The 25,782-nt window shown below is 46.6% G+C and overlaps 2 protein-coding genes across 3 annotated transcripts; one reads left to right on the top strand and one right to left on the bottom strand.

The window, feature by feature from the left end:
* The first annotated feature begins 1,870 nt into the window (after positions 1-1,870).
* On the top strand, positions 1,871-15,853 carry LOC122390224 (enoyl-CoA hydratase, mitochondrial-like). The gene is made up of 7 exons (XM_043382954.1): positions 1,871-2,733; positions 3,019-3,207; positions 12,252-12,376; positions 14,148-14,253; positions 14,696-14,794; positions 15,240-15,359; positions 15,612-15,853. The coding sequence occupies exons 1-7, from the start codon at positions 2,724-2,726 to the stop codon at positions 15,743-15,745; spliced, it is 783 nt and encodes a 260-aa protein (XP_043238889.1). The 5' UTR covers positions 1,871-2,723; the 3' UTR covers positions 15,746-15,853.
* Positions 15,854-16,029: 176 nt separating this feature from the next.
* LOC122390223 (phenoloxidase-activating factor 2-like) lies at positions 16,030-24,637 on the bottom strand. Of its 2 annotated transcripts, none has more exons than XM_043382952.1 (6): positions 24,381-24,637; positions 19,484-19,714; positions 18,920-19,115; positions 18,015-18,125; positions 17,451-17,637; positions 16,030-16,933 (listed from the first exon to the last, which is right to left on the bottom strand). In XM_043382952.1, the coding sequence occupies exons 2-6, from the start codon at positions 19,705-19,707 to the stop codon at positions 16,488-16,490; spliced, it is 1,164 nt and encodes a 387-aa protein (XP_043238887.1). In that variant the 5' UTR covers positions 19,708-19,714; positions 24,381-24,637; the 3' UTR covers positions 16,030-16,487. The 2 variants fall into 2 exon arrangements, with proteins under 2 accessions (XP_043238887.1, XP_043238888.1); XM_043382953.1 differs by having other exon boundaries at positions 19,484-19,716; positions 24,377-24,578.
* Positions 24,638-25,782: the final 1,145 nt, after the last annotated feature.

Genomic DNA, 25,782 nt, shown 5'->3' with positions numbered 1-25,782 from the left:
GGTAAAAAGCAAATCATGTAGCTCTGGATGATCGTCGCCAAGGATAGTTGGCAAATCAAGACTGAGGCCATGTGTGGTAATGTGTCTTATAATGTGTCTCCTGTGGTGCTGTAAGCGTCGGCAGTGGAGTATGAAGTGCTGTATTGTGTATCTTGGATGTGTGAGGCAATAGTGACATATTGGAGGTGGTACATGGTCGTATATATGCGAGTGTGTAAGATACGTGTGTCCTAGCCTCAGTCTGGCCAGCACGGTTTCTTTTTGTCTTGTAGGTTGATTTGAAGAAGAGAAATGGGAAATTGATGGTTTAATCGGATAGAGATGTGGATGTTTGATTGTGTCCCAGTCTCTTTGTCGAAGTTGCATAAAAGAGACGAAAATATGGTTGATAAAATCTATAACTGGAAGCGGAAGATGATTTCGAGACGAGAAGAGAAGTCCAGTTTTGACAAGGTTATCTGCCCGTTCGTTACCTTGGATCCCCGTATGTGCGGGGATCCAGAGGATTCTTACTTCTTTATGTTCTTTCTGTAGAGCAATCAGCTGCTTTTTTATTTTGTATACCAAAGGATGTGTTTCCGTTTTTCTTGTCATCAGAGTTCTAACAGAAGAAGCCGAGTCTGTACATACATACTACTGCTTTCTGAAAATGTTTACTTACAATATATTTAAGAGCCGAACTAATCGCAATCAATTCAGCGCTGAATATGCTGTGGCTGTCGTGAAGTCTGTTTGTTTTTTCATAATTTAGCGAAGTTATAGCTGCGGCAGAGTGTCCGTCTCTCCGCGAGCCATCGGTATAAATACTCGTATATGCGTCTGCCTGATGCTCTGCTTTGTATTTAAAGAACAGCTGTTGTGCTTCCTCTTTTGTAATTTTTGTCTTTTTATCGGTGAATAGGAAATCGATATGCTTGATTTGTTGTAAGAAGAAAGAGGAAAGTGAAGGTGAGGGCATGATGTTCGGATGGGATATTCGAAAGACGTTGAGCACCATTTGAATTCGAAAGGCGATAACCGGGAAGCGCCTTTGAGGAGCAGTCGGCTGCAGAGCTTCAGTGTAACGGTTGTTTAGTATTTTATATGTGTGGTGCGAAGGAAAGGAACACGACCGTGCGAAGAACCGAAGGAGCTGGTATTTCCGGCGCTGTGCAAGTAGAGGCAGATTGAGTTCGATATGGAGACAAATTATGTTTGTGTGGACATCGCGCCCGCAACTATGCGGAGTGCTTTGTTCTGGATTACTTGCAATGACTCAATTTTCTTAGAAGCTATATCATCAAATAGAAAAGCATTATAGTCCAAGATAGGGCGAATTAGGGAAATGTATAGTCTGAGAAGTGTGCTTCAGGTACAAAACTAAGCAAAGCCGACGAAATGAGCACGCAAGTCGTGCGAAAAGTGTGGCCGAACATGAGAGTGGCGAAGTTCCGTTTCAAAGCGGCACAGACGTGTTGCTATGGAACCTCTCAGTCTATCGTTCGCGAAATGGTGTACTTTTGTCATAGGCCAGTACCCACGCAGCATCATATTACCTCTCCGTTCCTTCCTCCCACGAACAATAACACTTGTTCAGAACCTGCAGCCATACATTTCACGTGCTTGGCGTGGTTTCAGTTTCCGTCATTATTGCGGAACGGCCTGGAAGCAATCACCAAGTAATGGCTAATAAGCAGCTGGTAACGAGCAGTGTAATCGGCGGGGTACTTGCAGTATGTCACGGCCCACGCACCTCACATAGGCCGCGGCACACAGTGTTTCGTGGCTATTAGCGGTCAAAAGTCCACCAGCACAAAACGCACGAGGTTTGCAGGAAAGCGGAAGCCATTCTCATGTCAACGATGTGCGATGCTTCGTGATTGCTAACGGTGACTGTAAACGCATCCGTTCACGAACGTGGAATATGTTACAGCGCTTCCCAGCCGAAATCCGGTGCCAAAAAGACGATACCGGAAGAAGATGCTTTGTTCCGTCGTGCAAAACGCTGCAACATGGCATCTAGGGACGAGGAGTGCATGAATGTGAAGCTTCAGGGTACGCTAGGAACTGCGCTTCAATATAGCGTAAGGTATGAGCTATTTCGTTTGACGAGTATTTTCATGCGCTGCTGGATTATGAATATCTCATCAGACAAAATTACCTTTAAACGTACACGCATGAGCACTGAACAGAGGCTGGGGCAGAGGCATAAATGCAGGCAACAGCCTCGTGTACTGAAACAATTTCACACTCATTAGCAGTTAAAAAGAAGATGCATATAATTTTCACATATTGTAACAGTCTGACAACAAAGCGAGATGTATAATGACGTAAAAAACGAATGATGCTATTGAGCATTGACCAGCTAAATCTTCAAGATGTATAGAGTGATATGATAGCGCTGTAGCACCTCAGACGCTTCCAATTATTGACAGCTGTCGAAACAAATGTGACATCATTATTCATTATCATCGTCCATTATCATGTCTCGGCATACCAGCTGTCGAGGCTGTGAGCGGGCAAATGGTGGATGATCGGTTCAGTTGACCTCCGAGAGTCACAGAGTTCTGAGTGTCCCGAGTGGCGGAGTGGCGGAGTGGCGGAGTGTTCAGAGTGTCAGAGTGTTGGGGTGTTCGGAGTGTCACAGCGGGAACAGTGGGAGCACTGGGAGACTTACTTGTTGGGTTAGGGCGCGCGCATAAGCACAGGGAGACGCCGAATCTGCTGGGAGGAGCGCATATATCATGGGATCAGGTCAGTGACAGTCTTGCACTATGCCGTAAATACATTGCTGATAAAGTGTTTTTTTATATTACATTCAGTGTGTGTAGAAAGCTTTAGATTTCATCTGTCACAATTTCACATTAGTATTGCATGTTTCTGTCTGCACTTTTTTTCTCGCTGTTTGGCCCTCTCCCTCTGTCTCTCACTATTCTCTCTCTCCTCTCTCTCTCTCTCTCTCTCTCTCTCTCTCTCTCTCTCTCTCTCTCTTTCTTTTTTCTCCACCACCCACTCACCCATCCGCCCTCATTCCCTCAGAACCGGAGCAGCTGGTCCTACTGGAGCGACGGGGTTCTACCGCCCTCTTGACCCTGAACCGACCCGCCGCCAAAAATGCCCTCTGCGACCGGCTCATGAGCCAGCTGGCCTCGCTGCTGGATGACCTTGAGGCTGACCCCGAGGTCAAGGTCATTGTCATCACCGGACAGAGAGGGGTCTTCGCTGCCGGTAAGGATATTTGCAGGAATCTGTAACCGTAAATAGCAAGACAGTTACAGTTTCTGAGGACAGTGAAAGTACTTATTTAGTAATGAACGCATTGTGAAATTTAATAGAGCCTTCGAGGTTTCTTATGTCTGCGCCATCTCTCTGGAAAAATGGTTGTGCTGCCCAGGGCGTATTTTAAGGGATTTTCACTGGGTCGGCAATCACAATTAGGGGCGGCATTTTGCACTCATAGGGGCGGCACTTGGCATCTGAGGGGGCGGCATACCTACTGATATTTAATGACCAAAAAAGACACGTTCGACGGTTCTTTTATAACTCTTTCTAAGTAATGATTTCTGATTCAACCTAAGCTCAGCGGTATTTCCGGGATATAGTTTTTCTCTCATCATAATGCGATAAATGAAATATAATTTGATTTTGCAAAAAAAAAATTAAAATTTTACCTGAGGTCAAGTTCATGACCTCACCAGAAATAGAACATGTTGCATACCAGTCGATCCGTATCGTCAAGCTTAAAATATTCACGCGTTGTATGGCTATATCTAGAACAGTGTTCGGCAGGTCGCACGAGTGGTGCCCACTTTATGGGCGCTGGACGGGGCCATTACCCCCACTTGTCATACCTCATTGCTTACACAGCAAGGGTCGCTGATATTCGGCCATATCCTTAGACGTCTCTATTTTTCTGCATAGGTGTAAATAAAATGCAACACATTTAAACTCTCTTTTTATGGAGAGGGAGAGCGGGTGGAGTAAGGATGAACTCATACATTTTTTATTTATTAGTTACTCGCGTAATGAACAGCGTATTGCACAGATAAGTTCATCCCTCCCCCCCCCCCCCCAGTTAATGAATGTTATACCTACCTACTCAAACATTTTGGTGACCCCAGTGACATTGTCATTGAGTTTTTGAAATTTGAATGACCTTCACTCGGTAACTTTCTCTCCGGCTCGGCCGGCGGACAAAACGCAAGCGGAGACAATGCGGGGAGTCCGGTGCTCTACCAACTGAGCTACGGAACAGGCAAATGCTCACCATAGATATACCGACTGAACGATCCCTTTATAACTTCAGCGATTGATAAGACAAACAGTGTGTCACTGTAAGTACATAAAATGTAAGTCTCGAAATTGCGATGTCTGACCAAAGGTAAGGACAATTTTGCGACCCTTCCATTAGGTACACTGAAAACAAAATGACACAAAAAACGACTAAAAACGCACAGGCAGAGCGTGTTAACTAGGCTTTCTTGTGTACCCTGCATCATTCATTTTTTGACCCGTCGCAGACGTGTCAATTTACAAATGTGTTAACCCAGTCGTGTTGTGTCCTAAAACACAATATCATTGTGTCTTCAACACATAAGGCTTGTGTGAATACATTTGCAGAATACAAGGTAAATATGTTACTAAATTAAACCCAAATCGCAAGTGAAAGAAGGAAACACGTGGTGATAATGTAGTTTGTTGCCGGGGCACAGTTCAAGGGACTATGGCTTTGGCTGGACAGGCTGACTGCCAAAGCCGGGCCCCGAGTGGAATCGGGCGCTCGGGTGCGATCAGGGCTGAGTACCCGGCCGGCCGACCCATACGGTCAGGGCGCGGTCAGGGCTGAGCACGCGGGCGGCCGACCCATACGAGGCCGCCGACCCATACACGAGATGGAGTTGCGCCCGGACGACCACTTCAGGGCCGAAGGGTGAACGCGTCACGTGGACGGCTCAAAAAGAGCACCAAGTGACGAACCCCAAACTGGAGGACTGCTGTTCAATACAGTTGTCCAGAAAGCCGGGATAAACTTACAGCCACCTATTTTTCAAATCTATATTACTATTTGTGGTGACGTAGTTTCTGTCTATTACGAAGGTCGCGACATGGTGCTACGTAGCGCGGGTTACAGGTCACACCGTTGCACCTACCGCACTGAAGTTTGCGCAACTCATAGAACAAGGATGGACAACGTGCCTTTGATGGGTCTCAGCTCGATCGGATCGATAGCGAGCGCGTGGCGCGTGCCCAAAAAGTGCAAATTCGCGTCATAGACTCTACATGTATTAACCCGCGCCCTGGTGGGGTCTGTTTATAACGCGACCTGGTGGGGGGGGGCTATTTTTTGCCCCCCCTCGTATCTCCGAAACTACTGGACGGATCCGCAAAATTCAAACGGCGTTCGAAAGGCCTGTCAAATTTGTCGAAGGAAACCAAATTTCATTGACCTCGGGGTCACCGATGACGTCACAGGTCAGGTCAAAGATGAAATGTTTCACCGTTCACGGGTGTTCTAGGGAATGCGCTATAACACCGAGGAAAACGCATTTTGTCGAGAATCAGCGGTAGGGCGTCAGTTGCCTAGTAGATATGTTGCTATTAGAGGTCACTGGCAATACCAGGTCAGGTCACAGGTCAGGTCACCAAGGGTCACAGGTCAGGTCACATGAGCCCAACTTTACTAAGGTTGTGTGATACATGTTTTATGGCCAATTTTTCATTTCCAACTCAATGGTGTTGGTTATAAGACTATCAGGTACGGCTTAGGTCACTTTCTGGTGAAGTTCAGGTCAAGGTCAGGTCAAGGTCAGGCCAAAAAAGGTCAAATTTTAAAGTTGATAGTTTTGCATAAAATGGGTATTGATTCGATGCAGCTCGTCACGGGGAATCTAATGGTGGTCTTTGTTTTGCGCTACGGGGTCTAGAATTGCTGAAAATTGAGTTTGAAAATTTGACGTCATCAATTTTGAACAGTTTTTTCGCTATAACTTCGCCAAAAAAAGAGGTATCAATCTCAAATTTGGTATGTGGATGGAAGGCGGTAAGGACTATCACATATATTCCGGTTTTTGCGAAATTCAAAAAACTTTTTTGATTTTTCGATCATTATATCCAAAAAATCTATTTTTTGATTTTTGGGGGTCAAAATCCAAAAATTGCAAAAATCCGAGATAGCAGTTTTGTAGCCCTGTCCAATATACAGCTTTTATGTCTTTATCATTTTTCTGTATTTGCAAAGCTATAGGCCTGACAGCTCTTCCCGCGAAACCCTTTTTTGGGTCGAAAACGGCAGAACATGAGGTCACTCTGACGTCATTTCCGGCCAACCTATCATAGCCTTTGGAAAAATTTTTGGTCACAATGTGTAAAATTGATGTCCGGGAGGGTACTGAAAGTTTGGTGACGATCGGCGCAGCGGTTCTGGAGATATATCGAAAAGTCTGGAGGGGGGGGGCAAAAAATAGCCCCCCCCACCAGGTCGCGGGTTAATCGGCTGGCAAAAACGGGCGAAAACAGCCAAATTTGCCCGACACGGGTCCGGTCCCGGTGCAATATCTCGGTAACCGTGGGCCCAACCGGTACGGGGAAAACAGCATCGTGTAGAGAATCGAACGGGCTATCGAATGGTGTGCGGTGCAGGGGTTGGCACGCGCCACGTGCACCGGGGAGGACACTTTATTTTGAAAAATGGACGTTTTGGACGGATTTTGGAATTTACATTAATTTCAGGTGATCGTCAGACGGAATGAGTTGAAACAGCGCCTATTAGCAATAAAAATGTACCGTCTCTCTTGGAAAAATTGTGAAAAGCTAATTGATCAAAAACAATGTGGAAAAAATCGCTGAATTAAATGGTATTTGTCCAAAATGTGCCACTAAATAATTACACGGATTTTGCTGCTTAACCTGATACGTTTGACAATTGAAAATGCCATCATTGGAAAGAGCATTCAATTCTCTCCAAGATCCAATCATCACGTTTGCATGACAAGCAACAGTATTCTTAAAAATATAAATGTTTCAAACCTCTGCAAAACGATTTTTAGTGAAAATTATCTACGCCTTTAATTTGTCATAAAACTACGCGCCTAAATTATAAAGCACATTTGACAGATTCTGAAGTGGAAAGCATGCTTATCAGACACGGGCACCTCGATGCGGTGGATATTTTTTCCACAAACCAAAACGTTTAGCCGTCAAAAAGCAATCGACCGAAATGGATAGATAACCCAACCGACACAAGAACAACCAAACACTCACCGATCGAAAATACCCCTTTCGCGTTGCGGAGCACGCGGGTCACCCTAGTATATCCTATATAGACGGAGGAGTTTCTTCCTCCAAGCAGACGTTAATTAGCTATGCTTCAGCTTGCACTTGATGTAATCAGCGCATATTGCTCTAGACAATTTATCATGTATCGACTCCCTCGGCTGTATTGTGCATTTTGACCTTTCTCAAAACACTTTGGCAAATTTTTACAAAAACCCAGCATAAAAGTCGGTGCTCGAAAAACGCCCTCTCTTATCCCCATTTGAAGTTAAGGTTCAGAGGTCACTCACTGGTGGATGGCACGGTGTATTTGTGCAAGGGTACACGTCTACCATATCCAACAACACATGATTTCGATACACTGATGCATTACATTCGTCCAGCGTGCTTGGCACGATAAAATTGTGTCATTATTCTGTTTTATGTGTTATCAAACGTGTCGGAGGTCCCGCCAAGCGTGAAAATACTCAGCCTTATTGTGTTTTGGGTGCGATTAACACATGACTGATGTGTTACCAGTACAGAACATGCCCTCACTGTGTCGATTTGTTTTCAGTGTATGAGGAAATGGGAGAAAGTCGGGGCATGTGCCTCTTTTTATAGGTAGACAAATGTCAAAGTTAACGAATTCAAACATCAGAAAACAATTAAAAATGACACACTTAATCGGAAAAATGCCACCCACGACCCCTCGTTATGTCCTTGAGGTCATGTCAGGTCATGGATTGGTAGGCCTCCAGCAGGTTTTTTCAATAACTTCTGATAGAGACATGCGATATGCCTGAGCGATGAAAACACCTTAGATGATTTCAGTTTGACGATACAAATCAACTGATATGCAACATGACCTTTACCAGTCAGGTCATGACCTGGACCTGAGCTCAAATTTCCCAAATGACATTTGAATGTCAAATTATAGTTCATTCGACGCATCTCGACGAGAGGAGCGCAGTACTGAAAAAAAAACGATGTCATAACTTTCGTGAGTCAATAATTATTTAAGTAAAAAGGTTCTTCATTAAAACAGCTCAGTAGAGGAGCGGAGGGGGCCCACTGTCCCCTTTAACCCTCTCCGGCCCGACACGGGTTAAACAAGTTGTGCTCTGGAGGTTAAGTCGTTGATGTTAGGTCAAGTCTGAGGACTTTATAGGAACGTTGAAGAGCTATCGAATGCGCTTTTTCGCGGTGCTGTAGTTCTATTCTTCCCCGAGTTATGCGCCAGTTTGTCAATAAATGTTTAAACAGACAACGTTTCACCCACATTTCACCATTGATGACCTCTGGTCGCCTGCTATTTGACATTTGACTTGACCTAACCAAAGTACGGTTAACCAACTAACCCAAGTAGTTTTGACACTCCTTCGAATACCGCTTACAGCGTGTCGCTACGTGGCCCAAGTAGCCAAGTTATAGGGGTCGGGAGGGGGGTTCAAACAACCTCAGCCCGGCGCCGGTTAAGGGAAGGCACTATCATTTTGGGGGCGCTGCAGATATGCTAAGGGACGACAGCATCATTTTGAGGCGCGCCACCAATTTTTTTTAGGGCACTTAAACCACTTTGAGGGACACCACCGACACTGTGAGGAGCGCAATTATCTCTTTGAGCGTTGAGGGGTGGCACCATTACATTGAAGGGCGCCATGTGAGCAGTTGACAATGAGGAGCGCCTCCGATACTTAACCCGCGCCCCGTAGGGGGGGGGCGAAACGGCCCCCCCCTCTCCTTTTCGGTCGATATCTCCTAAACGGCTGGAGATATCGCCACCAAACTTTCAGGACCCCTCCGGGCATCAATTTTACACATTGTGACCAAAAATTTTTCCAGAGGCTATGATAGGTTGGCCACAAATGACGTCAGAGTGACGTCATGTTCTGTCATTTTCGACCGAAAAAAGACCTTCGCGAGAAGACCTGTCAGGACTACAGCTTTGAAGATACAGAAAAATGATCACAACATAAAAGGTGTAGAATTGACAGGGCTACAAAACTGCTATCTCGAATTTTTGAAATTTTTGAGTTTTGACCCCCAAAAATCAAAAAAGCATTTTTTTGGATATATTCGCCAAAAAATCCAAAAAGTTTTTTGAGTTTCGAAAAAAACCGGAATATATGTGATAGTGCCTACCGTCTTCTATCTACATACCAAATTTCAGATCGATACCTCGTTTTTTGGCCAAGTTATAGCGAAAAAACTGTTCAAAAATGATGACGTCAAATTTTCAAACTCAATTTTTGGCAATTCTAGAACTCGTAGAGCAAAACGAAGACCACCATTAGACTCCCCGTGACGAGCTGCATCGAATCGAAACCCATTTTATGCAAAAATATCAACTTTGAAATTTGACCTAATTTGACCTGACCTTGACCTGACCTTCACAAAAAAGTGACCTAGGCTGGCCCCAAAGGCTGCCTAACCCACATAATCGCATTTGTCATGTAAAATGGACCATAAAACATGTATCACACGACACATTCATATTGTGACCCCCGGTGACCTGACCTCGCTGTGACCTGACCTGGTATCAGTGACCTCAGATAGCAAAGTATGTGTTTGACGAACAATGTACCATCGATGGTTTTCAATAAATTACCAATTTACTCGCTTTCACAGCACATTTCTTGAATTGCCTGTGAACGGTGAAAATCTGACCTTTGACCTGACCTGTGACGTCATCGGTTTGACCTAGGTCACTGAAATTTGGTCACAAGGTAGTTCCCGGGTGGGGCTATCGAACGCCGTTTGAATTTTGAAAATCAGCCGGTAACTTTCCGAGATCTTAGGGGGGGGCCGATACGGCCCCCCCCCCCCCCTTACGGGTGGTAGGGTCCGCCGGTAGCCCTACGGGGCGCGGGTTAAAGAAGAGACGCCAACATTACTCGGAGGGGGGGGGGGCAACATCACTTTTATTTTGAGGACGCCACCCACATTGTAAGGGGCGGCACTGTAACTTTAAGGAACGCCGCGGATACTTTAAGGGGCGGCTTCATCATATGGAGGGGCGCTACAGATGGTTAATGGGTGGCAATAGGTATAATATTTAGGGACTCCGATACTTCGAAGGGCGCCACCGTTTGTTTGAGGGTGACATCATCACTTTGAGGGGCACCACCGGGCACCGATACTGTTCGGGGCGCCACCGACACTATAAGGGGCGCCACCGACACTGCCAGGAGCACTTTGACCGGCGTTACTATCACATTTAAGGGCGCCATGAGCACATTGGGGGGCGGCACCATGACGTGGAGGGGCGTTACGGAAGGTTTGAGGGGCGGCAGCATCATTGAGGAGCGCCTCCGACACTTCGAGGGACACCAGCATTTCTTTGAGAGGCGGTACCTTGACTTTTGAGGAGAAACCACCGACACTGTAAGGGGCGGCACCATCACTTTGAGGGGCGCCACGGATGGTTTGAGAAGCGGCACCATTATGTATATGGAGGGGCGCTACAGAAAGTTAGAGGGCGGCAACATTGTATTGATGACTGATGAGTTCCTCCAAAACTTTGAAGGGCGCCACTAACACTTTAAGGGGCGGCACCAGCACTCTTAGGGGCGGCAGCATCATTTTGAGGGGCGCCACCGACTCGTTGACAGAGACACCATCACATTAAGGGGCGCCACTGGCACTTTGAGGGAGGCACCATCACATTGAGGGGCGCCACCGATACTGAAAGGGGCGGCATCATCTTCTTGAGGGGCGGCATCATCTGCTTGAGGGGCAGCTCCATCACAATGAGGGGCTATGTGGATACCTAGAGGGGCGGCACCATTACATTGGTGGGTTCCTCTGACACTTCTAAGAGCGTCACTGACACTATAAGGGGCGGCACTAACACTTAAGGGGCGGCAGCATCATTTTAAGGGGCGCCAGCGACTCGTTGGCGGGCAGCACCATCACATTCAGGGGCGCCACCGGCACTTTGAGGGCGGCACCATCACATTGAGGGGCGCCACCGATACTGAAAGGGGCGACATCATCTTCTTGAGGGGCGGTATCATCACATTGAGGGGCTCCACAGATGCTTAGAAGGGCGGCACCATTACATTGAGTGGGGCTACTAACAGATTTAGGGGCGGCACTGTCACATTGAGTTGCGCAATGATCACTTTCTATAGACGGCTGGTTCACTTTAAGAGGCGGCATTATCATTTTGGAGGGCAGCAGCCTCACTATGAATGACGGCACCTAGCCTGCATGTGCGTGCTGCATCCTGGAGGGGGCGGCAACTGGGTCGGCAAACGGCTGTCACTGGGTCGGCATTCTCCGTGACTGGGTCGGCAATTGCCGACCCAGTTAACATGTTAAAATACGCCCTGGTGCTGCCTTGAAGCTAAGAATACCTATTTTAGCTTTAAAAGTTGATTTGATATCCTTAGGTTGTACGTTGTTCTAGAACTAATGCAATTCTCATAAACCCCAACTGCTTTTATGCCTGTGTGATCATTATCTTATCGTTTTTCCTTCGTGTTGTCCTCTTCGTGCTGTGCCCATAGGCGCGGGAGCCGGGGGGCAGTGGGGGCAGTTTGCCCCCCCCCCCCCCAACTCTGGGGCCGTGGGGGCGATGCCCCCACAGCTTTGAGACGGAATACCACACTTTTTTGGCAAATGTTTTCTTTTTTGTTGAAAAAGCCAAGGGATGAAAAATAAGTGGCCTAAAACCGGTGAGAAAACTAGATTTGGGGGTACCCTAGGTTGATCTCTATTATGTGTAAAAATGCAAGTGTCAGCAAGGCCGTTCCGTCGCTCATTACGTTGTAAAAAACACTTTAACTCCCTACGTTACACTTTAACGTTTAACTTTTAACACTTTAATAATAATAACTTTTAACGCTTTAATAACACTTAAACTTTTTTTACAACGTAATGAGCGACGGAACGGCCTTGCTGACACTTGCATTTTTACACATCTGTCAAATAACTATATTAAAAAAAAGATCTCTATTATGGTGTGCCCCCCAGTCTGAACGTAGTTCCCGCGCCCCTGGCTGTGCCTGCCATAGGAGCTGACGTGAAGGAGATGCTGCCTCGCCGGTTCCCCGCAGTGCTACATGAGGAGTTTCTGAAGGACTGGAGTCGGCTGAATCGCTGTCAGAAACCCACCCTAGCCGCCGTCAGCGGATACGCCGTGAGTTGAGATAGAGTGTGAGTGAGTTTAGAGAGTGAGCCGGGAAATAAACGAGCTTAGCGCGAGTATAAGCTGAGCGAGTGGGTGAGTTGGATAAGAGACAAGAGTGTGAGTTGAGTAAGAGGAAGAGATAAGCATGAGAGTATGTTCCGTAAGAGACAGCAAGTGTGAGTTTAGCAGGAGTGTGAGGTGGAAAGAGTTTGTGCGCTGGGAAAAGTTTATTGATTAAGATCGCCCGACTAATGTGACTACCTAAAACTGAATTGAACAGACAGGATGTAGTCGTCCCTACCAGTCGCAGACAACCCTCGTCAAGAATCTCAAATATCGAGGTTCTGGCACATAATGAGATCGGGCTGCTCACATTGCCTGTGATTCCCCGCTCTGCAATACTCCGATACTCTACCCGTGCCTCTGCATTAACAATTGCTTTACGGTGAAGACTAACTAGTTTGTAAAAACATACTTCCTTGTCATAAGCATGTGAAGATGACGAGGCATTGGTGTCAAAACGATACCTAATTGTTTTTATCTATTGCGGTGCATACTACTCCAAGTCAGTGAGAAAACGTATTTCTTACATGGCGTAATAGCTACTTGCTAAATTATTCTTAAATGTCAATTAGGAAGCCATGGATGACAAATAATAATTACAATAAATGTGGGATGGCATGATAATGTAATTTCTCATAATGGTACTTATCATTTACCAGCAAAGTAGTCCAAAGTTCAACAGTGACAAAAAGTAGAATGCACTAAAAGCAAATACTAATTGCTAAGAGCAGCTAGTAATTGCTTTTACACCATTTAAAATAACAAGCTCTAAATATGGCTTGGTCGGCAAGGACGTGAGATTGGGGTTTGGAGGAACCGGATTCAATCTTCGGTTCTGTGTGTTATGGAAGTGTCCCACACCGGCAGGAGAAACGTGGACTCTCGCGATTGTGATAGATTGCCTTTAAAGAGAAGAAAAAGACCTTTGGAATCGGGCACACATTTTCTTATTAGAGGGAAGAACGAATAAGCTATAAATAAATGCAAGTACACTGAGCGTTAGCCTTGCCGTTGCCTAATGGGAGTCCCAATTGGAACATACCCTTCCAGCGGCAAACCTTAGACTCTGGCTGACGAATAAAGCACATCATGCGGTTTGCGGGCCACAAAATGCACGCTGATTGCACGGAAGTCAGCTTCCGTGGTCCCGGCAGCATGCGGGGATAATCAGCTCATATTTACATCGTTTTACCGCTTAGCAGAGACACTGTGGGCGACATTGCCGACTAAAACGGTCTAATTTCGGCCATTTGTACGTAATGACAGCGTTCGGACGCGGCTGGGCCTGACAGAAGGGTAGCGTTGATAAACAATGTCACCGTTTATGAACAGGCCCACCTGCAGTTGTGGTGGGGAGACGCTACAGTAGGGAATGAGAAGGCGTTTCACTGCTGTTTAGGTGTTTAGTTTGTGGGCTGTTTTATCCAGGTAAGCATGCGGAAATGGTGTTGGCCTGGAATCATTTGAATAATTCCAGAGTGAGCGCTAATTGCAGGATTGCATTTAGAAACGCTAAGTGTGTGGTGCCGCTATGCCTCTCTTGCCGTTGTTCTTGCTCTTCCTCTTTACCATTGTTGCGTAAGGTGATCCTATTTAGAAATCTAAGGTGCAGTGTACTTCATTGTAATTTGTAATGTATCTCTCTCCCTCCCTCTCTCTCTCTCTCTCTCTCTCTCTCTCTCTCTCTCTCTCTCTCTCTCTCCATACACACCCACAGCTGGGCGGGGGCTGCGAGCTGGCTATGATGTGTGACGTCATATATGCCGACGAAGCTGCCATATTTGGTCAGCCAGAGCTGCTGCTGGGAACCATGCCGGGCGCTGGTAAGAACCCTCAACTGGAAGGCGCTTAGTTGACTGTTTTCTGGGAGCAGTCGTTGCAGCTTTGGTGAATTCATGGTCCAGTTGCTAGCTAAATGATGACGAAGTGTTGAAAGAGGAGAGCGAGATCTAGGAAAGCATTTGTCACTTTATTTGGGAACCATGTTCATATGGCTAAACAAATAAGGACCATGCATTAGGTAGCGCACTTCAGTGAAGTTGGCCTTATACGCATGACTACGCTGACGTAAAAATGATTCAGGGAAATATGTGTAAATAATTATTCTTGATGTCGCATGTTTTTTTTTGTTGACTAGCCTAGGCCGAAACTCGTTGTACAATGCTTATACCAAATATCACCTTTCATGATCATTCACAGCAGTTGTCAAATACGAGCAGAGATCTCGGGTTGTAGCCCATACCATCGCTCCCTTGTTTCTTGCAGGGGGGACCCAGAGACTTTGCCGAGCGGTGGGTAAAGCTGTCACCATGGAAATGTGCCTCGCTGGAAGAAAACTCACCGCAACAGAAGCCCTGCAGGCAGGTCCGTACCCTTAGGTCATAACGCTTGCGGATTGTACAGTAATTATTAAAACGTGTAATACGATAACTGCTGCTACTTTGCGAGCCGTAGTGTAGTGTCATTGTATTTACCTATACCATTTAACGATGATAAGATAGCTAAGTCGGTAAAGTCGTCAATTGGGGCCGGTTTTAAAACCCTGATTAGATTGGTTTGGATGGTGACACGTCTTAATAATGTAAATATTTGCGTTAATGGTTGATGTTTGATTGATCTGGAATATTCAACAAACAGCGTACTACTATCAAACACAGTGTTAGCGCCTAGCGGTATGCGCATTTACCCCAATGCAATCGCACGCTATCGCTCATGATCATCCTCAACATAAGGCAGCGTCAACGTCCTGTGTTTACTGTTTAAGCGGCGTAAGGCCGTATCGATTTGACGCGGCATTTGTCGCCACCAGGCCTGATAAGCCGTGTGGTTCCCGCCGAAATTCTGTTAGAAGAGGCCCTGAAGACGGCGGAGAAAATCGCTCAGCTCTCATCCACTGCTGTTATACTCTGTAAACGGGCGGTGAATGCAGGTAGGACGCTTGGCATCTTATAATACTTAACTTTACAACTGTGCCAAAGATGAGCTACAATTTCACTCAACATTCTGGGGGCTAGATAGGTATGTGCAGGTGCTAGGCATTAAATACCTAAAAAGTGAAAACCATTTTGTTAATTGTTTCTGAAATCACTTCCAGTGACCAATGTTTGCAGTTGTTGATTTAAAAACATCCCTGTAAGTGTAAATGAAGATTCATCGGCGAATTTCAATTTTTCTGTTCCAGCCCACGAGATGTCTCTTTCTGCCGGGCTTCAATACGAACGAGACCTCTTCTACAGCACTTTCGCAACCGAAGATCGAAAGACTGGAATGGATGCCTTTGTTCACAAGAAAAACCCGACTTTCTCGGGAAAATGATACTCGATATTTAGATCATGTGCGTAGTGCTCATTGCTGCTATGTTGAGTTCAATATGTGTGCAATTTTGTTACGTCTTTCCGGAAAAAAATAAATATTTATCACGTATTACTGAGCATGCTCTCATACTTTTAAGCCTAACAAGAGCAATAACCTACACCCTCTTTACAGCAAAACAAAAGATCAATTATTGTGCTCATATCTTCATCGAAAGAACCGTAATGTGGCCCTTTCTAGAGCAAACGTAATTGTGAATGAGTGCCAATTGGCTAACAGGCAAAAAATTATTGCACAATATTTGTGGCATGTATTTTACAACTGACAACACTGTGCAAGAAGTGTACATATGATGCATATTGCATCCCAAAGATAACGTTCGCCTCTAGGACCCTAGTCTAAGCCACGCGTTTACACATTGCAAAAATCGCATAGCCTCGCGTCTTAGCAAGACGATGAACCCTAACGCCAAGGTTAAACTATAAATTTTGTCTATTTTAATTGGATTGGAATCAGTAATCACTATTATACTCTAAAGTTCAACACAACACATAGCATAGCACCCTATAGTAAGTACCTGTGCCTTTAATTAATACGACGCAACTTGTTGATTAATGGCCTCACAGCGATGAGCTTCACATTTATCAAACCAGCAACATTGTCTCTTGATTCCTTCACAGAAGTCAGCACATATATCGTCATATATTCAAACCATTTCCACCCTACACATCGCACAAACCACACATCAAAGGCTCAACCCTTCCTCAGCCATCCGGTCATATATCCACTGTGTAAAATGACGCACATCGGCATAAACACCGGGCAAGCCGGGGGTGCCACAGCCAATACCCCACGAGACTATCCCAGCCTGCACGTATCTGCCCGGCTGGAGGGGGTCCTCACATGCCAGTGCTGAACCTCCATCCCCAGTACACGCGTCTCTACCTGCCCTACCGCCGGCGCACATAAACGACTCGTGCAAAAAGAACCCGTCGCCCAGTCGCGTGCGGCGCAGGGCGGCCTCGCACCTATAGTCGTCCACGACGGGAAGAGAGATGGATTTCAGCACCGTCTGGATGCCACCGGAACGGAACGCACTGCGACCCCAGCCAGTGACGACGCAGTCTTGCGGGGAAAAGTCCGCGTCGGGTAGACAGATGGTATCAATGTGCGCCTGCAGGTGCACAGGCACTGCAAACAGAACGACGGGGGTGCGGGTATTTGAACGGTGATGAATGAGTGTTTTAAACGCAGTGGATGGGTAGGTAATGAGTCCATTTGCGGTTATTTTATGCCTGTTTCGTCACGAAGTACAGACTGCATACCGGTAAGGTTTATTGCGAAATTAGCTTTAGCAAACAAGTATTAACGGTTAAGTTACAACAGTGACATGCTATGTAGTTGTCGCTAACTCTGTGCAATTCCTATAGGTCTATACGGTCCACTCGCTACGATGGCTACTTTGTAAGCTGTTTTTCTACAATATACATAGTGCTTCCTAATGGCACCTAATCAGGCTAATCTTAACATATATTGGCATGCTTTCATTCATTTTAACCCATTATGAAAGCCCTAAAAACGTGCCATATCTTTGACAAGACATGCAGCGAGCTCGAAACTCCCCAGAAGCCAGGTAAGCTACGTCTGACCTATCGATACAACAAAGCTACCTCCCCGACTACTACCCAACCCCCCCTCTCGCGCGTACCTTCCAAGAAGAGGAGCGCTATGTCGTTCTGCAGGTTCCCGCCGCTGTACTCGGCGTGTCGTACCACCTTCCTCACTGGCACGTTGAGGTGGGTGTTGATTTCGGTGGTGTGCTGACTGTCCCACTCCCCTAGCCGCACCTCGAGGTCACGGTACTTGCGGGCCGTGTGGGCAGCCGTCAGCACCACCTGGTGGACGAAATAGGAACTATCTAATACGCCGCGTTACAAAGAACAATACAAGTTGAAATTTAGAAGACACACCAATACAGCATTGTGGAAATGTTTACCAAAGTATTAGGGAATTCAGTAACACCTCTGTCTTAGCGAAGTGGGAAAATACGGCCCGTCAAAAACGTTACCTCGAATAGGTATATGGTGAGTTCGCGACAATTCCTCAATGACTGAATTTCGGAAACCAAGACAGCTTTGAGCTTGCAAAATAAATCGGATATCAGTCCATGTCACTGAAGCATTGGAAAACTAATTTATATAGTCACCGTGGGAAAACTACCATCACTTATCCGATGTATCTGGTACACAATTGAAAATATTCCTCAACCTACCTGCGGGTGAATGAGGGAGCCACCTCCGAGGAACAGATACTCGCCGGTGTTCCTGCCGGGCCTCAGGATAGCCGCCTGCCACGGGTACTCGCCCGGCTGGCTCTCACCCTCCTGGTGGTCAGATAGGTAGTTAATAGCGGTCAGATACAGTAGCGGTTAGATACAGTGACGGTCAGATACAGTGGTCAGATAAATCTGGTGAACTGCGGTCAGATACTGTAATGGTTAGACACAAATACAGCAAACATGGTGCCGATGATCAGATATGCTAAACGTAAACAGCGGTCAGATACAGTGACGTGACGATCAGATACAGTAGCGGCCATATTTCACAAGTCTTAGACGGAAGCGCCCTTGATGAGCTAGTGGTCAGATACAATCACCAGAAAAAAGTTGCAAAAGCAAACAGGTTGAATGGCTGCCAGGTACCATGGCCGATCAGTGATCACAACCAGATACATGATATGAGGAAACAGGTCAGATACAACGGTGCACCTCCAGCAGTTCAGAATGCTGTTCGTTCGATTCCCCTCATTGAATTCGTGCTAATTTTAATCTGAATTTGTTTGGACAGTGAATGAGACTGAATAACTCCGGTTTGATGCGTACGATAGGTAGACTGTGCCGCAATACAGTCAGGCATTGCGGTACAGCCTATGCTTCACTCATGATTCTGGAGGAGGTGCGAGAGAAGAACGGTGTGTGCTTTTTCTTGTTTTTTTTTATGTGGTTTTACTGGTAGGAACTCAAGCTGAAAGCCTCTTTCTTTGTTTATCTGCTTAACGTCGGGCATAATTGGGGCATAAAGCATCTAACCATTGCCGAGCGTTATGCCTCTTTTGCGGTCATTTTCAGCAATCATACATACTCAAGTATCTCATTACATGCCATTGGTGCCATCTCACCTTGAATCCAATGATGCGCACCCCCAGCCCGCCTTCGTTTCTCCGCCCACACCGGGGCAGGTAGGTGGGATTCTCCTGCAGGTCATCGCTACGCTTCACGTGCGGTCTCGTGCAGCAGACGTCCAGAAAGTCGGTGCAGTCGGCGTGCGTTCTCGTCGGAGAATGCTTGGCGTTCTCGGTGAGCTCCCCGCCGAACCTGCGTGCAGGATGCGGGTGTTATTGTCGGAGTTTCTTCTTTTTGTGATAAGGGACATGCCATGAGGTATAATCGTGGGAAGTCAGTCACTATTCACCTTTCAGTAGTATAATTTGCGGTGGTCTAATAAAAAGAGGACGAGCCCACTTCGTGTAGGTACCCATTATTCATAAAAAGCCGATCAACTGTCATCAGGAATGGACATCGCTACTTTGGCCGAGCTCATGTTGCATTAGACTCAGTCTCAGATCATCTCATTTCGCTCTCACATCAAACATCTCTGGGCTGGACGTAACCTAATCCCCCCTCACCGCACCAAACACCGCCCCCCCCCCCCCCTCCACCTCTCATGGTCTACCAGTACCCACCTGATATCGAGTGCACCGACTCCGTCTGTGATAATATCGTCCGAGTCGCAGTGGTAATACGGCACGCACTCAAACTCCCCCCGCTGGCAGAACTGTCTGGCTGCCCCCGTCTGGTTGGCTATCACCTCAGCAGCGTCCACCTGACGGGGCAGCCGCAGTGCCGACGCCAGCGACATCTTTACCAGCAGCAGTAGCGCCACCAGCGGCCGGACGCGGAGTGACATGGTCAACCTGCGGGAGGGCGAGAGGAGACCGGTCAGTGATGTGGCACGAAGTGCATGCATTGCAATTTGCAATGATGCATTCTTATTTGTCAAAAGCGGTCACCTCACAAAAGTGAAGTGACCGGTTGTAGATAGGTGATTCAGGAACTAGTTATTAATGTAATAATCACTTAAAATCTAACATCAAATTCAAGTCAAAGTGAAGACGTTCTAGGCATTCATATTGACGCGTTATCAACTTTACCCCAATATTGATGAAATAACAGCTACACCAAAAAATATGATGCTATTCCACCACACCCATTCCGTCCATTCCGTTTCATTGCTTCCAATTTCCATCCTCAGCATACTCCAATCCTCGTCCTCCACGCCTCAACCCCCTGATCCAGGCTGGACAGTCACCTTTATCCCACATAGGTAGGTAGGTATGTGTATTGGGTAGCTCCTCCCCGGCCACCTGGGCTCAATCTTATTAACGCCGTGGAATGGATATGGCAGCACTGGCTGAAGTTAAGCTGCAGAACACGGCTGCAGGATGGTTTTCACGCTTTTCAGTCCATCGTATGTGACAGTCCAAAGCATCATTTTGTCGACTCGGATTACCGTTTGTCGGCACTGGTATCACTGTCATGTTACCAAATGCCGTGAATAGAATAGTACGGCATGTTATAAGATTGGGCCCAGGGGCGGGCCCGTAGCCGGGTGCGGTGACCAGTAGCGGGGCTGGGTGGCCTGTCCAGTTGGGTCGACTCAGCCCAGAAGTGTCACTAAGGTGCCCACCCAGACTAATGTCTTCCCCCAATTCCTACCACCCTTCCGGCTCTGCAATGGTCTCCGTCTCATCAGACTGAAAAGGCCTAACCAAACAACTAGCAAAACAAAACAAAACAAAACAAAACAAAACAAAACAAAACAAAACAAAACAAAACAAAACAAAACAAAACAAATCGCCAAAACTGAAATAGAACCAATCAATATTCAATTCATCGATACTGAAGACAAATAACCTAAAAACAAACAATCTTAAGCAAAAAAAAAAAAAAAAACGTCCCTGCTCATTGCGCACCATTCGCTCTCTGAACCTAATCGGTAAGACGGAGACCTACAGACTAGAGAGCTAAAATTTCATTTCCGCGACAACCGACACTGTCGGCAGAGGCCTCTATCTCTTTTCTACCAGTCATGACATTAGTCACGAGACACCAAGCACCTTACGAATCCCTAGTAACTACACCCATTTTTCCTACACACTCCAGGAATTCTCCACATTACGTACTGTGACGTCATAATCCTCATATGACGTCACCGTCAGACCGGAGGTGAGCGCGGACGCTTTCTTTCATTCACAGTCCCGCCACTCACACGTAAGCACCACACGTCTCCGTGATGATATCCTATTCACGACGGGAAATACCCAGAGATCCCGCTATTTTTCCGGTGAAAAACGTGAGGCTTAGCCTCCGTGCGCTTCCCTCACAAAGACTTCACCGACTCTTCACAAAGGCAGCCGGGAAGGTGTCAAGGCTTATGGGCGGTTCTGCGAGCGGGGTGGAAGGTACGGGGAATGACAGGGATGCCGATGGGTTGTTACGGGATTTGTCGTTAGTCAGATAGTAGCTAAGGGTCTCAGTGGTTTGGTGCAGTGTCCGCCGCGGGCCGCAAAATCCCAGTCCAGCCCAGCCCAGGCCCATGGGCTCTCAGCTCGGCCCAGCCCGAACCCATTCATGGTAAAAGTGTCAAAGCCCTGCCCGGCCGGCGGCCCAGCCCGTCAAAAATAAATGGATAAAAAATTATGGACACCACACAGGCATTCTGTCATCCAAAGTTAGCCAAAGATAAAAATATTTTGCGAGCAGCATGCCCAATTCACATTGCATACGTGCAATATTAACTCGTTTTTGCGTCTCGCACAGTAATAAGCTAGTTACGGTTTTTGTCTCAGCCGCGAACCCTTGAGTCCACTTTACAGTTATTGGCCAGCCCATCCACAGCCCATCAATCCTTCATATTTGTGGGCCCAGCCCACCCCAGCCCAGCCTGTAGCCCAGCCCAGCCCATGGCCCATTGGGCTGGCCCGGCCCGTGGCGAACACTGGTTTGGTGTAAAAGGTAGGGTAGATGAACGTTTTTTATGTCTGATGGGACTAGGGAGAAAAGAAAGAGGGTGGCATAATAGGCATGAGGTTGAATCGTGAGAGGCTTAATGTGGCTATCATATTGGATAAGACTTAGTTAGGCATGCCTTCAAATTTCCATTCGAGTAATGGCGAAAACCTGAGAGTAAAAGGAGCGTGGGTACATCACTTATGAGCAAAAGTGCAAAAGATAGTAATTCGTATGACACTCAGGACTCAGGAGGTGAACGAGTTTGAACCAGTGGATTGTGAAACCACATCATAATCTTACACAATGCCAGTGCATGAATGCATGCATACAGCTTCGCATGCTCATATTTCATCTAGCAATGTAGGCCCCAGAGGTCATCCAAGGCATGCAGATAAATAATTCACGATATTGCGAGGGGTGACTTCCGCATTTGTTTGCTTTCCGTGAGCATTAACTCAGCCGATAATGCCAGAGCAAAAGTGAATGCTCTTCCGGCTCCTTCAACAACAAGGGGCACAACTGATGCAGCAGTCCCTGTCGTAATCTCATAAAAGTATGCAATGGCTGACCCAGAATCAGCAATTGTTCAATGCACATTGCATATCTAAACAGCTTCGCGGCCTGGCTGGGAATACCCGCCTGGTAGGATCGAGGATGGTCCAAATAAAGCTCGCGCCTGCAGAGGATACGAATAGGAAGAAAGCTGCCAGGTTCCTTTCGCCTTTGCATATCGGGGCTCCGTTTCCACACGACATGCGTTTCCAAACCTCTTACAACACGGTGTTTACGGCCATGAAAGCATAATGCAGTTCGTTGAGCTAAAATTAAGTTTGAAAGCAGTAAAAAGGATAAACTTTCTGAGCAGGATTTCGAACCAACCGTGACCCTCAGGTTGAACCAGTGCAGCTGCTGGCTACCTGGCATGTAGCGCGTTTCACTGCGTGGCAGCTGAATATTTTGCAGTTTACTTGCCCCTGTAGTGTGCATTTAAGAAGCTGATAAGTCTGCCTGTTCCCTTCTTGTCTCACGCCGTGTGAATAAAAGAGAATTTGAGCTCGTTGCTTCGACTTGGATTGTATCAAAATATTTGAATACACTGTGTGTTACGGTACCACACATATTGCAAAACTGAAGGAAATCAATTTGAATCAAAACAGCCTTATGGTAAAATTGAAATAAAAGCAACACACTAGACCGCGTATCGCTCCACTTGATCAATATTATGGGGTAGAATTTAGATGAATTAATTTTAGGTAAAACCAATTATTACCAGATCACCGTCATGGAGACGGCCATCTGGTACACATTTGGTGCAGATTAGGTGCAGATTTGGTGCAGATTTTGTCAAATTAGCTGTATTGTGTTTCTTAAAAGTTACCGGTCGTAGGCGGCCGAATGTCCAATGGACAGGGACGCCTTAAAACCTCATTTTCACTCACTCACTCACTGCATAGATGCTTATAGATCTCATTTGTCAAATTATCAGACATTATTTTCTATTAAAGCACTGAAATAAATTCATGATATGAAGATATTTATTATAAAATAGGTTTGGTGCTGATTTGGTCAAATCAGGTGCATTCGCCAGATAGCCCGTCGTAAAAACGGCTACTTGATCACGCATCTCCTCACCATGAAAAGCACAGTTAAGCTCACGTTCTGAGTTTTTCCTATCATTCTCCTGACCTGCGCGTGTTTACCTACACGTGTTCCGGCCGGTCGTCCCCGCACCCTGTTCAGCGCGGAGTTTCAGTGCCGACAGCGAGCCGGCTGCCTCTGTATAGTGAAGGTCAGAGCCCAGTGTTTGATCTCCAATACTGCAGCTAACCAGAAATCCTGTGTGACCGCATATCCAGCCCCGCAGATTAGAGGTGCAAGCTTTTCTATCACAAGTTACCACACCAAACACATTACTGAAAACTCGTTTCACTACTATATGTATGATTCGGAGCAGTTATATTTGGCTTGCTTACAGCAGTTGGCTAAGTTACTTTGTCGTAAGTGTTGTGCCCGAAATGTATCGGCATGGTGTGGTTGTGAAAGCATTGCACTTGCTCACTTCCATTGCAAATTCTGCACGTTCGTTGCAGACAAGACTGCAGTTTTTACCGAGCCTTTGGCAATCACTCTGGGCTTATGGAGCGTATCTTTCTGACAGTGTGCTACCGGAAGAGTGGGATTAAGTGCTCGCTCGTTCCTTGGCTGCATTTTTAGACGTTTTATGGATTAGATCAACTTTTTTGCTTCCTGACCCATTGGTCATGTGGAAAGACAACCACAACTATCTAAGGGCAAATTATTTGGTTTGCTCTAGGCAAAAATACCGACCGTTCATCCCCACCGCTTCCGAATAACATTGCCTCCAAGGCATAAACAGAAAGTACACAGAAAGCACTGGACCTTTCAACAAAATAGCGAGAATAAATCCCTTACCCTCCCCTCCCCTCCCCCCCCCCAAAAAAAAAATCGGCCATAGGCAAGTCAGTACGAGTCTGCACCAAACGTACCCGGCACATCCACACATGCGTAAACAAGCGTGCACATACTACTCTCACAATAGCAACCAACCTGTTTTGTGAATCCTCCGCCGCTCTGCCTCCCACTCGTCCCTCTTTCCACTCTTCTCTCCTCACCAAGCGTCCAACTCCAGCATCCAACTCCAACCTCCAACTCTCTCACTCCCACCGTCTAACTCCTACCACACAACGGCTAACCACCCTGGCTGTTCCCACTCCGCGCTACAACTGCCCGCTCGAGTTACTTACACCCAGACACCAGCAGCGCAGGACGGGCTGGCGCATCTCCCGGCTTTTCCACTCCCCTGCGGCGAGAGGCAAGTGGCGCCACCTGCATAGTGCGGTACACGGGATTTCCGTAATCCCACCCTGTCCTCGGTATATTGTGAGCGGGCGGTAAGCGATGATCGGGGAAGGGGAGGGGAGGGGATGAGTGGGAGGGAGAGAGTGGAAAGAAGAGACGATGAGGGCCGAGAGGTAGAGTCGAAGAGAAAGATGACTGTTTGTTGAAGGTTGTCTCATCAGTTTCTACTTAGTAAGATTTCACGCGTTCCATATAGGTATTGTAGAAAAAAAAGGATTATCAATTATGCGTGACCACCCCTACGTGTACAAAATATTTGCTCTCACGTCTAATAAGTGACGTCAGCTTCCGACATCAGATCAAATTAAATGCAGCAGGTATGTAAAGCGTTAAACTTACCTCTATAGTTATATGATCCATTAACCATCCCTTATCAACAAGACACAGCAAACGGGATGGGATTTGTAAAGAAGGTGGCACGGCCACAGTCGATGAAAAACTGCAGCTCTACCCGTCTTGCAGCGCCGTACATTTGCGCCTCCCAGCAAAACCTTGAAGCCAGACCGGAACGTTGTCCCACTGCGCTCCCGAGCATTTGCAATGCTGACTTAATCCATTATACATTCACCCTGGCCCTAACTATGCTAATATCGACAGCAGAGGCTGTCTAAATCACGCCTGCTGTCAGCCAACAGACGGTGCAGACTGCAGAGGCGACGTTCATCGCATGCAACAAAGACTTCTCTCGCGTTGCAGTAGCACCTATCTGCAATTTGCATCTCTAAAAAATAGCTGGTCTTGATCGACGAATCAAAAAGACGTAGTAGGCATTGCCCGGACCGGACGAACCATTCAGAACATGGGCGAACAATGAAAGGAAATGTTGCATAGCTACGGAGTTGCATCAACTATTGCGTCAATATTGCAAATATACGCACATGAGTAGTTGCCAGACTATTTAGAAGCATGACACATCCATTGTGTATGGCGTGCACTTCCATGTGATTCATTTGCTTTGGTTCAAACCAGTAGTTTCCAGCTTGGATATTTCTGTCAAAACTGCTGAAGCACGTCGGATATTTTTACGCTTATGCATATTCCCGTCCATACTGCAAACCATCAGAATTCAGTAACAATCGGGAACATAATC

The sequence above is a fragment of the Amphibalanus amphitrite genome, unplaced genomic scaffold (genome assembly GCF_019059575.1).
Source record: "Amphibalanus amphitrite isolate SeventyFive unplaced genomic scaffold, NRLGWU_Aamphi_draft 000387F_arrow, whole genome shotgun sequence".
In the NCBI taxonomy this organism is placed as follows: Eukaryota; Metazoa; Arthropoda; class Thecostraca; order Balanomorpha; family Balanidae; genus Amphibalanus; species Amphibalanus amphitrite.
The sequence above is the reverse complement of the archived record's forward strand: the minus strand, read 5'-3'. Positions and strand labels throughout refer to the sequence as shown.